The sequence below is a fragment of the Odocoileus virginianus genome, chromosome 2, assembly GCF_023699985.2.
Source record: "Odocoileus virginianus isolate 20LAN1187 ecotype Illinois chromosome 2, Ovbor_1.2, whole genome shotgun sequence".
Taxonomy (NCBI): Eukaryota; Metazoa; Chordata; class Mammalia; order Artiodactyla; family Cervidae; genus Odocoileus; species Odocoileus virginianus.
The window spans coordinates 6,610,930-6,625,760 of record NC_069675.1 but is presented as its reverse complement, the minus strand read 5'-3'; the positions used below and the strand labels follow the sequence as shown (position 1 = coordinate 6,625,760).

General features: G+C 45.2%; 1 protein-coding gene across 50 annotated transcripts in view; it reads right to left on the bottom strand.

Moving 5' to 3' along the window:
* Window positions 1-14,831, bottom strand: part of MAP4K4 (mitogen-activated protein kinase kinase kinase kinase 4) — a 150,172-nt gene that overhangs the window by 4,063 nt on the left and 131,278 nt on the right. For 28 of the 50 annotated variants that reach the window (XM_070475228.1, XM_070475282.1, XM_070475412.1 and 25 more), the window contains 8 exons: window positions 13,333-13,450; window positions 12,860-13,030; window positions 10,996-11,139; window positions 7,753-7,887; window positions 5,089-5,189; window positions 3,422-3,571; window positions 2,727-2,886; window positions 1,015-1,154 (listed from right to left, as the gene is read on the bottom strand). In XM_070475228.1, coding sequence (XP_070331329.1) covers window positions 1,015-1,154; window positions 2,727-2,886; window positions 3,422-3,571; window positions 5,089-5,189; window positions 7,753-7,887; window positions 10,996-11,139; window positions 12,860-13,030; window positions 13,333-13,450 — 1,119 coding nt within the window. Of the gene's footprint in view, window positions 1-1,014; window positions 1,155-2,726; window positions 2,887-3,397; window positions 3,572-5,088; window positions 5,190-7,752; window positions 7,888-10,995; window positions 11,140-12,859; window positions 13,031-13,332; window positions 13,451-14,831 lie in introns of all 50 variants that reach the window. The other 22 variants (XM_070475210.1, XM_070475271.1, XM_070475216.1 and 19 more) reach the window with 1 other exon arrangement.

The window sequence follows — 14,831 nt, the reverse complement described above, 5'->3', positions numbered from 1 at the left end:
CCAAGGTAAAAGATTTCGGAGACATTGTGTAGGTCAAGTGCACCGGCGAATGAGCCAGGGGACTGGACTGCAGCAGGAAGTGGGCTGGGGGGATGTGGACCTGAGTAGAGCACCAAGCTGGGCGGCGGGAGGCCCACCTGCCAACTAGAAATGACAGCTCCTCTTCATTTGAGAAATCAGCCTGAGGTCTGGTGACTGGAGGCCTAATATATTTTAATGTGAAGCAAGAGGTGGAAATGTTTCTAAGGCTGTCGTGGGCTGCCTCAGGTAGTCAGACATATTTTCATCCAAGTGACAGATGAGAGAGAAATCTAAGCTTAGAAAAGGCCAGAGGGGTCAGCACCCTTGGCCAGCTGTCTGCTCCACTCCAAGGCTGGTTTGGGGAGGAAGGGATTCCTGGATAAGAAAACGATGTGGCCAGTTTGGAAAAGCAAAGGTTTTAACTTGGGCTTTGATGCTCCGGGGTCTCACAGGTCTCACCTGTAGGCAGCACTCCTGCTTTTGCATAAAATAATTTCTCCTTTTAGGCACTTATGCCAGGAAGACAATGCAGTTATGTCAATACTCGAAAGAAGGACTAACAAGTGGTATATTTCAAGCATATATCAGGGGAAGGAAAATATCCCCTATTATTTAAATGTGCATGAGGGTTCTTTCTAATCACAAAAGAGTTCCATCCATCTAAACTGGGAGCTTTAACCTTTAGCTATCCCTAAACTAAACATAGCCCAGGTAGGCCACCTAATGGGGGGGAAAAAAAAAAACTCAAAAGACAACAAAAACCCAACACAGAATGATTTCTGCAGAGATAAACATGTCCACCCCCTCAACAAAAACAAAATAAAATATATCCTGACCTCCATTAACGGCTCTAAAAAGGAACTACCGAAAAGTTCTTGATAAAGTTATTTCAGAATCTATCAAAATCCCAAGGAAAGGCTTCACTGAGCTCCATGGAAAATAGACCACTGCTGAAAGATAACATCTAAAACGAATCCCTAAGGAGAGTGTTACCTTGTCATTGCGTTCACACAGGAATTTCAGCCTTTGAGCCCTTTTGTGCATAAACACGCCATCCAAGTGACCAGTTTCCACAGATCGGATCTCTATGGCCTTTTCTCCCCAGCCCATCGTCTGATTGGATCGAATATATGCTTTTGGAGAGAGGAAAACACATATTGTTAAAGATGAGCAAACAGCCATGGGAAGAAGCTGCTCAGGTTTCACACACACACACACACACACCACCCCTCTAAACAGCTGGCATTTGGAGGTTTTTGTTTCACACACACACACACACACACCACCCCTCTAAACAGCTGGCATTTGGAGGTTTTTGTAAGACAGGGGTCCCCAACCTCCAGAATCTAACGCCTGATGATCTGAAGTGGAGCTGACGTAATAACAGAAATAAAGTACACAATAAATATAATGTGCTTGACTCATCCCCAAACCATCCCTCCTCTCCCACGTCTTCCACGAAACTGGTCCCTGGTGCCAAGAAGGATGGGGCCCACTGATGTAAGGAACTCTACACGTGCAACCTTGCGGTTCATCCTGGAAGGTGATGTTCTGAACTATCAGTTGAGTCTGCCGATGCCTCTGGGGAGGACATGCTGGAGCAGCACCCCCGGTCCCTGTCCACAGTTTAGCTTATATTTTCCTCATGCCAATTACCAGGGGGAAGAGAAGGCAAGTGGACAGAGCCAGCGACTTGGCTGCTATAAAACCAAAGTAGTTTGGGGAAATAAACTTGGAGCCAACAGGGTTCCAGACGTCAGTCTTTAGGACAGAGAAGGTCAGAGGCTATGTGTGGACTGCGGCTGGGCCATGAGATCGCCACAGCATCACTTACCTTCCTGTTCCCCTCACCTTCCACCCATTAGTCACAGCTACATCTGTCTTACTGTCCCTGGCTGCCTTAGATTAAATGAAGGACTATGAAGGCAGAGCTTTAAGAAATAATTACTTGGGGCTTCTCTGGTGGCTCAGTGGTTAAGAATCTGCCTGCCAATGTGGGAGACATGGGTTCGATCCCTGATCTGGGAAGATCCCACATGCCGTGGAGCAGCTAAGCCTGTGAGCCACAACTACTGAGCCCACCCACCCTAGAGGCTGTGCTACACATCAGGAGAAGCCACCACAAGGAGAAGCCTGCACACCACGAGGAGAGAGCAGCTCCTATTGCCACAACTAGAGAAAAACCCGTGCAGCAACAGAGACCCAGCACAGCCAGAGAGAGAACAAATGAATTTATTTAAAAAAAAAAAAAAAGATGGGAAAAGCCAACTCTTTAGAAAAGACCCTGATGCGGGGAAAGATTGAGGGCCGGAGGAGAAGGGGGGCAACAAAGGGTGAGATGATTTGATGGCATCACTGACTCAATGGACGTGAGTTTGAGCAAACTCCAGGAGACCATAAAGGACAGGGAAGCCTGGTGTGCTGCAGTCCATGTGGCTGCCAAGAGCTGGACACAACTTAGTGACTGAATAACAAAATAAATAAATTGATTAAAAAAAAAAAAACACTGCTTAAGATTTTGTCCTAACATAAGACTATGACGCATCACAGTCTATAATCTACCTTTCCCACCACCTACTGCCAACCGCTCTGTTAAAATGGCTGAGCGGTCTGAACACCACGTAACACCAATATCTGAAACACACACATTTTCAGGAAAGGCTCTACTTTAACAAACACGACCTCTTCCGCTCAGGGACACGTACCTACAGACGTTGGCATCTCGCCCCACTGCAGAACCACATCCTTGGTGATCCTCCCGTAGGTGTTCACATAAACCCCTTCATCTTCATAGCACACCAGGAGCTCCATGCCATCCGTGTTGGGGAGGATGATGATCGCGTGGGGTTTGATGCTACACTGGATCTGGAGCAGGGAACAGAGCACAGGGAAGCATGTCGGTGGCCACCTCTACCCCTGCACACGGCTTAGTAAGAGTGTCTTGTGTAGAGGCACTGGCTCAGTTCCTGGTGATAAACACAGCAACTGGACGACAGAGTGGAGAACCCACGTGATGTCATATGTATCTGCAAGTCTACCTCTGATACGCCCTACATGCTGCTCATTCACATCTCCTGAGGCCCCCAGAATATGCTTGGACCATGGGCTCCATGTAATACATTACATTCCTCTAACAGTCCCGCCCCATGGCTGTCCTGACCTGCCAGCAGCCGCCCCCTCCCATCCCGTGTTAGTGAAAGCAGGGCTAGGCGCGTCTCGGGAGGGCTTCAGAGACAGGAGCAGAGAGCTGCTGAAAAGGGCAGGTCACTGAAATACTCACCCCCACCGCAAAGGGCAGCGAGGGGCCCCTGCCCGTGTTAGTGCCCTGAGCAGAGCAGAGAGAAAAGTCAAAACACAGTGAAGCCAGTCAACCAACCATAGAGTGTGGGTTCTTTCTTACGTGTGTTGGTAGGTAAATGTCATAGACCGATCCCGAGTCCACATCAACGGCATGGAATCCAGCACAGGATCCATAGATCACTTTCAGCCTCTGGCCTTCCTCAACAGTGAGATCCACCAGCAATGGCTTGTGCACCAGCTCGCCAAACGACTGCAAAGAAGCAGGAGAGAAGCAGCAGTGAGATGAGCAGAACTTACGTCTGACGGTTCCACCTGGAGAAGCCAGACCCAGGCGCTCAGTTACTCAATGACTGAAGCAGCCTGGCAAAAACCAAAAGCAAAAATACTCCACACGGTGAGTCTTTATTTTGCTTTTATCTGCTACCATCAACTACTCTAATGCAGATGATGGAGAGAGAGAGGAGTGCTGCAAGAGACACATAAGGAGAATTTATCAGTGTGGTCATCACAGTCTCTACAGAGCTACTCAAACTTCCACTTTAACTTTCCAACTTGTTTAATAGTGGTAATGAGAGGCTACCGTGTACTGTAACAGCCTGGGTGGCCTGTAACGTCAACACCTACAGCTCATGAGACAGATCCGAATAAGCTATTTATTTATAAAACAATGAGGACAGCACTTGGTCCATGAAGGTGATTAAGATCAGATCCTAAAAGATAATTGTAACTTTACAACCAATTGCTTTTAGTCAATAATATGTGGCTTTATTTTAAAGCAAATATGATAACCCCATTTATCTTGCTTTACTGGAGAATCAAATAATAAGCCATCTAAATATGTCAATTTTCCAGATAATGGAGGCCTACCCTTAACATGTCAAAACTATTTTAAAAAATAAGTAAACAATCATTTTTTATTTAAAAAAAAATTCTTAATATCTCACCCTGTACTAAAATAGGCCCAGGGTGATGCTTAAAGTTTTGTGTCTAATAAACATCAGAAGTGATGTTTATTAAGTGATTTATAATATCTAGTGCCATAGTAATATCATTTTTAACTAAAAATTGTATCTAGTGCAGCCTAGACTTACAAAAAAGTATTAAAAAACACCCACAAAATAACTGTCAGTATTTTTTCTTGAAACAAAAAATAGTATACTATACATATTTTTAAATATTTATTCTATTTAATGTATAATATACATCACTATGTCATTAAGAATTTCTGTAACTTCACTATTAGTCCCGTTGAACAGATACACCTGGAAGCTGCCTACTGCTGATAAAAAATTGAAAGTGAAAGTCACTCAGTCATGTCCAACTCTTTGTGACCCCATGGACTATATAGTCCAGTATTCTTCAGGCCAGAATACTGGAGTGGGTAGCCATTCCCTTCTTCAGGGGATCTTCCCAACCCAGGGATTGAACCCAGAGCTCCTGCCTTGCAGGCGGATTCTTTATACCATCTGAGTCATCAGGGAAGCCCATGAATACTGAAGTGGGTAGCCTATCCCTTCTCCAGGGGATCTTCCCAACCCAGGAATTGAACCGGGGTCTCCTGCACTGTAGGAGGATTCTTTACCAGCTGAGCTACCAGGGAAGCCCATGGTATCATAGACATACACATATATTTCAATTTCGATTCCATACTTGTTGTCCCCCTTCTAACAGCACAGTTTTAAATGAATGATCAGCCGACTTATTCCCTGGCTCTTGGTCATGGTGTGGATGGCTGATACTATTTTCAAGCGCACTTGATGTTATTACCTTAAAGGCCATGAATTTATGATATGGCTTGGGTGCCCACGCGTAGACTTCCACAGAGCTCTTCAAAGCAATGACCAGAAATTTGATCCTTTCGTATTTTACTGAAACAGTAAGAAGAGCACAGGTCAGTATCGTGGTGGAACTCTCAGCTCCTTCAGCAGTCTTCTGCAAACTCTGCAAACATGCCCTTCTCTGTCGATCCATCCAAACCAATGAGAGATCAATGCTGAGAGGTCAGGCACTGGTTCACTTTCCAGATTCCTGAATATACGTGCAGGCTGTCCACATCCTCCTCAGTGCTGCGCTGGACTCCGCTCCATACCCTGGTTACTACCAATGAGCAATTTCAATGCTGCTCCTACCGTTCTTAGTATTTAATAATCAAGGACAGTGTCGGCCTTTCCACCCTGTTGTCTGGAGGACTTGGCATTAGTTCCAAAGGATAATGGTGTGATTTATCAGCCAAGAGGCTCCTGAATACCAGCAAGAGATCAAATCTTCCACGTGGGCTTTCCCGAGTCCCACATGGAGCTTACAGATGGAAGGACTATGACAAAATACCCAACTGAATTTGAATTCTATCTGTTTCTGTGTGTAAGACCAAGTATCACTTTACAGCATGTCCAGCTATAGAGACAGTAGTAATTGGTAGGATCCTATATAGGATTCTACATCCTGTACCAAAAGTAAAGAAAAATCTCTCTGTAACTTTATGCACATACGGGAAGGCCTTCTTCACACAGCTGTCTCAGTCTCTGACAGCTGTCATGTCTGCTAAGAGGATACCCAGACGGCCCTGGCCCTGCCACACGATACTCACTGGCTGGTGTAGACCCCAGTGTCTGCACAGCCTCTGTAAACCACAGCAGTCCTTCATCCGGACTTTGACCATGAGACTCGGCTTGTTGACTTGATAAATCTCCTTGCTAAATTCCACGTGTTGTCACTATCCAAATGAATCACAGGACTATGACAATACAAACAATTCTAAGAGGCTATCCGGTGCTGATGGGATAGTTTTCTGTGACGGTGGAAAGGTTTTATGTGCCAGGGGGCTACTGGAGACCTGGAATGTACTCGTGTCACTGAGGATTGAACCTTTAACATTTACTTCACATTAATTAATTTACAAATAAATTTAAATACCCATTCCCACCCTCCCTGTTCCTGATGGCAGCCATTCTACACAGCACAGGTCTAGGCCAACCGAGTAATACTTTGACCACCTGACGTGAAAAGCCGACTCACTGGAAAAGACTCTGATGCTGTGAAAGACGGAGGGCAAGAGAAGGGGCAGCAGAGGTTGGATGGCATCACCAACACAATGCACATGAGTCTGAGCAAATTCCGGGAGATGGTGAAGGACAGGGAAGCCTGGCAGGCTGCAGTCCATGGGGTCGCAAGTAGCTGGACACGACTGAGCGACGGAACAACAAGAGAAGGTTAAACATGACGAATGAATGTGCGTGGTTCACCCTGTGTGAACAGCGGGCCTGAGTGAGCCGGGCACTCTGTCCTGGGGAAGGTCCAGCTCAGTCTAACCCATCTGCCCGCGCTCCCCCACGGGGTCATCTCTTCAGGGACATTTCAGCTGTTATGAGCCAGTTTATTACATTCAGCTACCATCCTCAACGAGGAAAAAGGTTACAGAAGACCACAGCACAGAAAATCCTAAGCCCCAAACCTACATCAAGAGGACAGAGCCCTGCAGGATCACTCAGAATCACTCTAATATCAGGGTGGCATCCACACTCATTAGCAACCAGTGAGCTGAGGGCTGCAAACAGATTATATCAAGAAGATGACAGCACCAAGGACTGGAATATCCCTGTGAGCAGAAGCACTGACCACAGCATGTAGTTTCATAAACACAGAAGAACAGGAAATACACAAGCAGAAGTCAGCATCCAATAGGCCCCTCACATTCTCAGTCTATATAGAGAAAACAGTTGCTCATCTTTCTCAGCTTCCCACTTTGAAGTGGGAATTAGAACACATCATCTCACCCATAAAACTGTAATTGGGCTAAACACCATCATTTCTCCTTAATTTCCAATGTTAGAGCCAGTATTTTGATGTTTTTTCCCCCAACACACACAAAAAATGTATTTTGGTTTTGTTCTTGTGAAATCTTATGAGAAGCAGGGCATGAATGTTGCAGAGAAAAAGAACAAAAAGGTTGCCACAAAATGCTGCCCAGCCAGCAAGATTCCTTCCTCAGTGATGAGCACAGTAGCTGTGCACAGCGCATTTTATTCAAATCGACAGGCCAAAGCTCTTTAGGCAAACTCTCAAACATTCCATCAGTGACTGCCAAGGACCCACAGTGCTTTGAGTGAGAATCAGCTTGCAGGGCCAAGAAGAATCCAAGGGGCCTGGCGTTCTTCAGGCAATGCTTCCTTAACGAGGTTCCTCTGAACCCCATCTTACAGAGAGAATGTGGACTGTCCAAGGTCAGGGGGATGGAAGTCGGGGACGGCTGAAGGGAAACCCATGATGATTCAAACAGAGCCGTGTAGCCCTCAGGATTAGAAGGTGCTTCAAATGAGCTAGGAGTATCAGAGACACGTTTCTCACTAAAAGCTTCAAAAACACATAAATTTTAAATAAAAGATAAATTGAACCTCTGAAAAGCAGAACCCTTGCAATCATGGAGGAACTTACCAACTTTATAATGCACACAGCCTTCCAGGTCCCCGACTGTTGTCCAACCCTGCTTCTTCTCAACCTCTGGATCATTGTGAAGTATTTTATTTCTTAACCAGGACAAATAGTAGACACGTAACTTATCCTTTTTGCCTAGCAAAACAAATAATAAGTACTTTACATGCATATTCCAAATTAGGTATCTTTGTTAACAACGGTCATCAAAATAAACTGCAGTAAATGATAAATACCATCCCCTCCCCCCACCCCAAGGGAATTGTTTTGTATCAGTTTCACTAGAAACTCAATACAAGCTATGAGGTCATTTGATTCTTAAAACCTTCTGGAGTAACCACTGTTTCCCATTTAAGAGCACAAAAGGGTTTCACAGATCACCCAACTTGGCGACTTCAGTCCAGCAAATGGCAAGCCATAAACTAATGGACACAACACACAGAGCTAAGAGAAGACTCCTACCCAGAACGTGTGGAGAACTCCTATATATCAATTAGATGAGAGATAACCTAGCAAGCCAGACAATCAAGCAAGTCAATCCTAAAGAAAATGAACCCTGAATATTCACTGGAAGGGCTGATGCTGAACCTCCAATACTTTGGCCACCTGATGCAAAGAGTTCACTTACTAGAAAAGACCCTGATGCTGGGAAAGATTGAAAGCAAAAGAAGGGGGCAGCAGAGGATGAGATGGTTGGATGTCATCACCGACTCAATGGACATGTGTACATGCGTGCTAAGTAATTTCATTTTGAGCAAACTCCGGGAGAGAGTGAAGGACAGGAAAGCCTGGTGTGCTGCAGTCCATGGGGTTGCAGAGAGTCGGACATGACTTAGCGACTGAACAACAACAAACCTAGCAGAAATATTGAGCAAGCACCAGAACAGACAAAAGAAGCATCACATTGACTGATAAAAAGGTACTTGCCCTCAACTGTCTGAAAAGGCTACACACTGCATGAGCCTACTTAGGACATTCTGGAAAAGGCAACAGAGAGCAGAAAAAGGGCAGGTGCTGCCATGGGCTTTGAGGAAGGGATGGAGCACAGAGGATTTTTAGGGTGATGAGACTCGTCTGTACGACACTGTAAAGGTAGATAAAATTATGCATGTATTCAACCGAGAGGACACACACAGAGAGAACCCTAAACTGTGGATTTCAGCTAACAATAACGCATTAATACTGGTCCATCCACTGTAACAAATGTCAGAGAAGAGGGGGCCAATATAAGACTGTCTACTTTCTCTGTAAACATAAAACTGCTCTAGAAAAAACTGTGAGACACAAAAGAAGTATTTTTGCCATTTAATTGAGTTCAGTTCAATGAAGGCAAAAAAAACAGACATCAAACCATATCTAGTATGTTCTAAGGTGTTCAAAGTCAGGAGAGCTTCCTCAGGTTGGGTGGGTGTGTGTGTGTGGTGGGGGTGGGCAGTGATGGGGGCAATGCAGGAGAGCCGTGGGTGGGTGGAGGAGGTCACCACGCTGGGGGCCACATGATGGCTAACGGTGACTCTGCGTGGACCTGTAATTATTTATAATCTGTGCACTTTCTGTCTTATGTCTTCTACTTCAACACAATCTTAAGTTTTGAAGAATTTCTGAATGTGGGAAGATACTCAATACATTAAGTGAAACGAAGACAACACTGTTTTATGTACAGTGTTTTATTCCCACACGGTGAGATACATTTATAGAAATGAGGAGGGAATATATTAAAAAGTTAATAAGAGCTATCTCTCTCAGATAGGGTTACATTTTATTTTCTTTTTCCTAAGCTTTTTTTTCCCTGTTTTTGAAGTTTCCCACAATTGACGTGTTATTGCTTTTATGATTTTGAAAACCAATGAAAGCTATAAAAAGAATACAAAAAAAGTGGATCCAAAAAACAGTTACCAGTTGATTACTGATCCACACAAATCACCTTGCTCACTGGATCACAAAATGAAGTTTCAAGCATTTTCAGCTGCAGATTAATTTTTCCTTCAATTCGAAAACCTATTTTCCATCAGCACTCAAGTCTTAAATAGTTGTTTCCTCATTTAAGTAGGAGATGGATGGTGAAATTTTTGCATTTCAACAGACATCTTACTTAAAACCAAAAACCTATTTGAAAACTAAAAATTATTGCAAGAAATTTGTTACGTATAAATAAATACAGCAAGTTTGAGTTGGCTGATAATTAAATCAAAATCACTGTGGGTAATGAGGAGACAGGTCTTACACTTCTGCATACTCTTTAACCCCAGCAAAAATGGAAACTAGGAAGTTATGATCCAGGCAACAAGGATTCACATGCTGAATGGTTAAGTGAGTTACAAAGATACTTAGGAAATGTTTACACGAGAGGGGAAAAAAGGAATAAATGGAAAAGTTACAACAGAGGTAAATAAACTTTAGTGCATCCACGCAGAGAAGCACTCTGTAGCAGTACAGAATGGCTCTCCTGAAGGAATCCGGGAAAACCACCTACAGGTTCGGACAAACAAGAACGGGAGGGACACACCTTAACTTCAGGACAGCAGTTACCAGGGGGGGAGTGGACCCGACTGCATGGACAGCAGTGTATTCTAACATCTGGCAAAACCAACTCGTCAGTGTACAGGTGTCAGATTCTTCCCTCAATATGCTGCATAACTATTTTTATACAGACCTTCTCTCACCCGAGTGTGTATATGCTTACAAGACTGTAAGTTACAAAGTGAAGTTAACAGTTTCTTTGGATGAACTGATTTTACAATTTATTCCTCCTACTTGCTCTTCTGCACTGGTTTTTACTTTCTACAATCAACATATATAACTTATACCAAGAAAAATGCTCCTCCTAAAAAGAAACTGACAAGGAAAAAAAAAACAACCATGCTTTTACCAGCAATGGCAAAGAATAGTTCTTTTTGCATCAGAGTCCTGTAGGAAGAAGTGGACACAAACCCACACCCTGAACCGGACAGGCTGCAGGGGGGGTGGCGAGATGGGGATGGAGGGAGCGGGCGGGCGTGTCGGGGGTGGGGGAGTAGGAAGTGCAGGTGCTCTGCTCCAGGACAGCTCAGAGGAGCCCCACCCCGTCGCAAGTTCACACAAGTGGGTCCCGTCTGAATATGCTTTCCTATCACATTATTGTAAAATCACGCTATGGTTCTATCTCTGAGCTATCACTTCGGAAAACGAGCTCACTCAAGTTCCATCTGGGGAAGCACCGCACTTTTGAACAGTCCTGGTGGCCTGCTCTCCCAAACCCACACTTACCAGATATCGTCACTAAGACGTTCAAGCCTTCCAGGACGTCCATCTGCTGAAATCGCCTTCTGTTGATCAGAGGATACACCTTCCCTTGGCCACTTCTGTCCAGCAGCATCAGGCCACTCTCGGTACCCACCAACAAGTTCACTCCTATGTCAAGGACACAGAAAGACCACAATTTCACACTGTGCGTGGCAGATGGCCTTGTATGGAGCAAATAGCACCACCACTCAGGATAAGAGTGGTGGAAACTCAGGATAAGACTTGAGGAAACCCTCAAGTCACCCACAAACAGAGATGCTTAGGATGTGCGCACTCAGTCACTCATTCATGTCTGACTCTTTGGGACCCCATGGACTAATAGTCCGCCAGGCTCCTCTGTCCATGAAATTCTCCAGGCAATAATACTGGAGTGGGTTGCCATTTTTTTCTCCAAAGCTAAGGATGGTCAGAGCTTAAAGTACCCAAATTGCAACAAATCACCATGGAGGGGAGAGGATGGAATATTCATTTACACATTAATATAAAAAGGATCTAAGGGGGCAATGAGCTTGCCTCATTCCAGATCCTCCAGCTTCTGGGTTTTCCTCAGTAGCCCCAGGACATCCAAGCCCACCATCTCCTGGGTACCACAGACTCTCCATCTTATCTATCCTATCAGATAACCAGACAGACAAACCTTTGTCCAATGTCATGATCCCTGCCTGCTTCCTTCAACATCTGTCTTTGCATGGGAGATCTTCTAGAACGAGCCATACACAGCCCCCTAAGTCCCTAACAGTTTGTGATCAACTGGCATCTATCACTCAGCTTCAGGTTTCTTAAAGACCACTCTCCATCATCTTTAAGAAACAAACAGCTGCATTTGGTCCTCGGTTCCTCTTTTCTTAGGAGCAGTACGTATCAGGCACATCCCAGCTCCTTCTCTCTAGCCGTGTCTCGTCTCCCGCCTCGTTTCCCCACACCTGGTCTGGCTTCCCCTGGTGGCTCAGGGGTGAAGAATCTGTCTACAACTCGGGAGCCACAGGAGACATGGGTTTGGTCCCTGGGTTTGGAAGATCCCCTAGAGAAGGAAATGGCAACCCACTCCAGTGTTCTTGCCTGGGAAATCCCATGGACAAAGGGGTCTGGGGGGCTACAGTCCATGGGGTCAGAAACAGTGGGACATGACTGAGCGACTAACACTTTCACCAGGTGTGTGTAAAATAGATGGCTGGTGAGAAGCTGGGTAGCACAGGGAGCTCAAACCTGGTGCTCTGTGATGACCTAGAGAGGCGGGATTGGGTGGGAGTAGTGGGGTATTGGGCGGGGAGGCAAGGGAGGTTCCAGAGAGAGGGGACATATGTATAATTATGACTGATTCATGCTGTTGTATGGCAGAAAGCAACACAATATTATAAAGCAATTTTCCTCCAATTAAAGAATAAATTTTAAAGAAAGGTCCATATCAAAAACAACAACAAAAACAAAGCAAACCCCCCCAAAACTTCACTTAGATGTCGCCTTAAGTCACAAAGAGTCAGTAAAGACTGTTAAACTGAAGCATTTAAAGAAAAGCAATTTGACAAATTTCTTCATTCTCCTTATAAATATGGGCCAAATCAAATGCCTTTCTCATCTTTTTCCTTCTTTTTTATACGAAGTGATGGGGATGAGTCACTGTCCAGTACATGACGGCTGAAACAAGGGCAGGTCTGTGTGCGTGCAGGATTCCATGGGACAGTGTGCGCAAGGGATGTCAAGAGTCTTCCACCTCACCCATGAACAACGTTCCCCAAGCCCCCCAGACATCCCAAAGCTGTACTTCTCCCAATGGCCGGTCCACCCTTGATAATAAGAACAGAAGGGCTGGAGTGGCCCAGACACCTACCCCACAAGGCAGCACACAGGATCTCGGAGTTAAACCTCTTCTTGTATTTGCGAATCTCTGGAGTGTCGCTCTGGGGCCGAGTGTTGGTGGGATTGACATTGACCACTGAGCCCTTCCGCGTAGGGTCTTGCCTCATGGCCTCGGGTCTCATTCCATCACAGGAAAACCCCACTGAAACATATGACACTGGAATTACTTCTGTCTCCGTGAGGGCTGGTCCTGTTCCCTTCCCCACTGTGCATCCAGGAAAGATTCATTTGACGACCCACTCTTTGCCGAGGAAGAGAAACTTGTAAGAAATGGACGTGAAAAATGGAGATTGACTATGGTGCTCATTGCAAAAGACAGTGCCAGTGAGGTGTGCATCTGGTCTGAGGTCTGAGCCTGCCGACCACCACTACACGTGCCCACCACACCAAACAGAGTGAGAAGTACCCTGCCGGTGGCTGCTTGCTTGCCGCTGTGTTACTTACCCACAGAAGTCACTGTTGTCCCGCTAGATGGAGAAATCTGTAGTAATCTGGGGTCTATAAAAGGTGTAAAGGAGGAGGAGGATTTGTGTTTCTGGAGTGTGTTACTAGCGGACTGAGTCTGCAATGTAAATTTCAGTCGTATTAATACAATGACAGTAAAAGAACAAACACAAAATATTTCAACCCACTGCTGCACTGCTCTGCTTCCCAATACAGAAGACTGATCCCCCTGCTTCCTCCCTCGCCAAACACTCTGCAGACACCTCTGTGTGTGAACCCCGCAACCCCCAATACAGGCTATTTAACCAGGAGCCAAACAAGGCAACCTCTCTTTCCAGAAACATTGTTCTGGTAAGACAGAACGTGCAAGCTACCAGCAACATCTATACTTCACGAGCTCCTCGGGTTTTTAATAATCAATCATAATGAAAACTCCTAAAGGAAGTTTGAAATGTCTTGATCTCAATTCATCAGTTTTTGAGTTTGTTCTCCTACCCCCCAAAAGTCCAATGAATGTATGTTGGAATACCGGCAAATCTTAAGTCTTATATCGCTTATTTTAAAGTGAGCCTCTTGCCAGAAACTACAGAAGCTTCGGCCACCATCGTTTTAGGTGTATCATCAACTCCGTATCAAATAGCGGGGCTCATTAGTGAAAGGTGAAAAGGCATATTCTTTTGCTCTTTTAGGAATAGGAGTGTTTTGGTTAATAATGTAGCTTAAGACAAAAAAAAAAAGAAAAACACAAAGAAAGTGAAACAAATTGTTAAGTGGAAATGTAATGACAATTAAAAACAAACAAAATATAAACTTGCCAGTTTAGTGAGTTAAGGGTTATTGTACATACTGTACATTAGAGCAAAATGGAGCCAAGTTTAAACGTAAGAAGGAATGTAACTGTAGGTGGGATATATAAGTGGAGGGAAACACATGTCTGATCACTGCTTTTGTCCGTAACCGTTTCACTCCCCTGGGCAGCTGAAATGACAAGTCTTGCAGCCAACCCCCTCAGGCCCCTCCTCAGCTCCCCGCTTCCCACCTGGCACATCTGTCTCCTGGCAGGCTTTGCCCCGAGCACTTCCCCGCACCCCCGGGTCTACAGCTGGGGCCCATCCACCCAGTGGCAATCAGTCTGATGCTGAGCCTGCCTTAGAAGCCACTGATTTCCCCTGGCTCCTCAAAGGGGAGGATTATTCTAATAAGAGAACGAAAATAGGAGCAGGTGGGCAGGCCGACAGCTCAATGCTTACATTGACAAGATCGGCTGAAGCCACATGCTACTGCGATATTCAACAAAGGCATTTAAGCCAAACCTCCCATGAAGACAGTCAGTTGTGTGACTAAGGATGGGGGCCCATGGTGAACTGTCACTGCACTTGGGGCCATGACTGTCTCCCCAAGAGAGAGAATCACCCAACCAGCACCCAGACTGACACCACAGCCATGCCTTCCAACAAGCACACAGGACTTCCCATTCAAAAAGCTGAAATTAAAAGCAC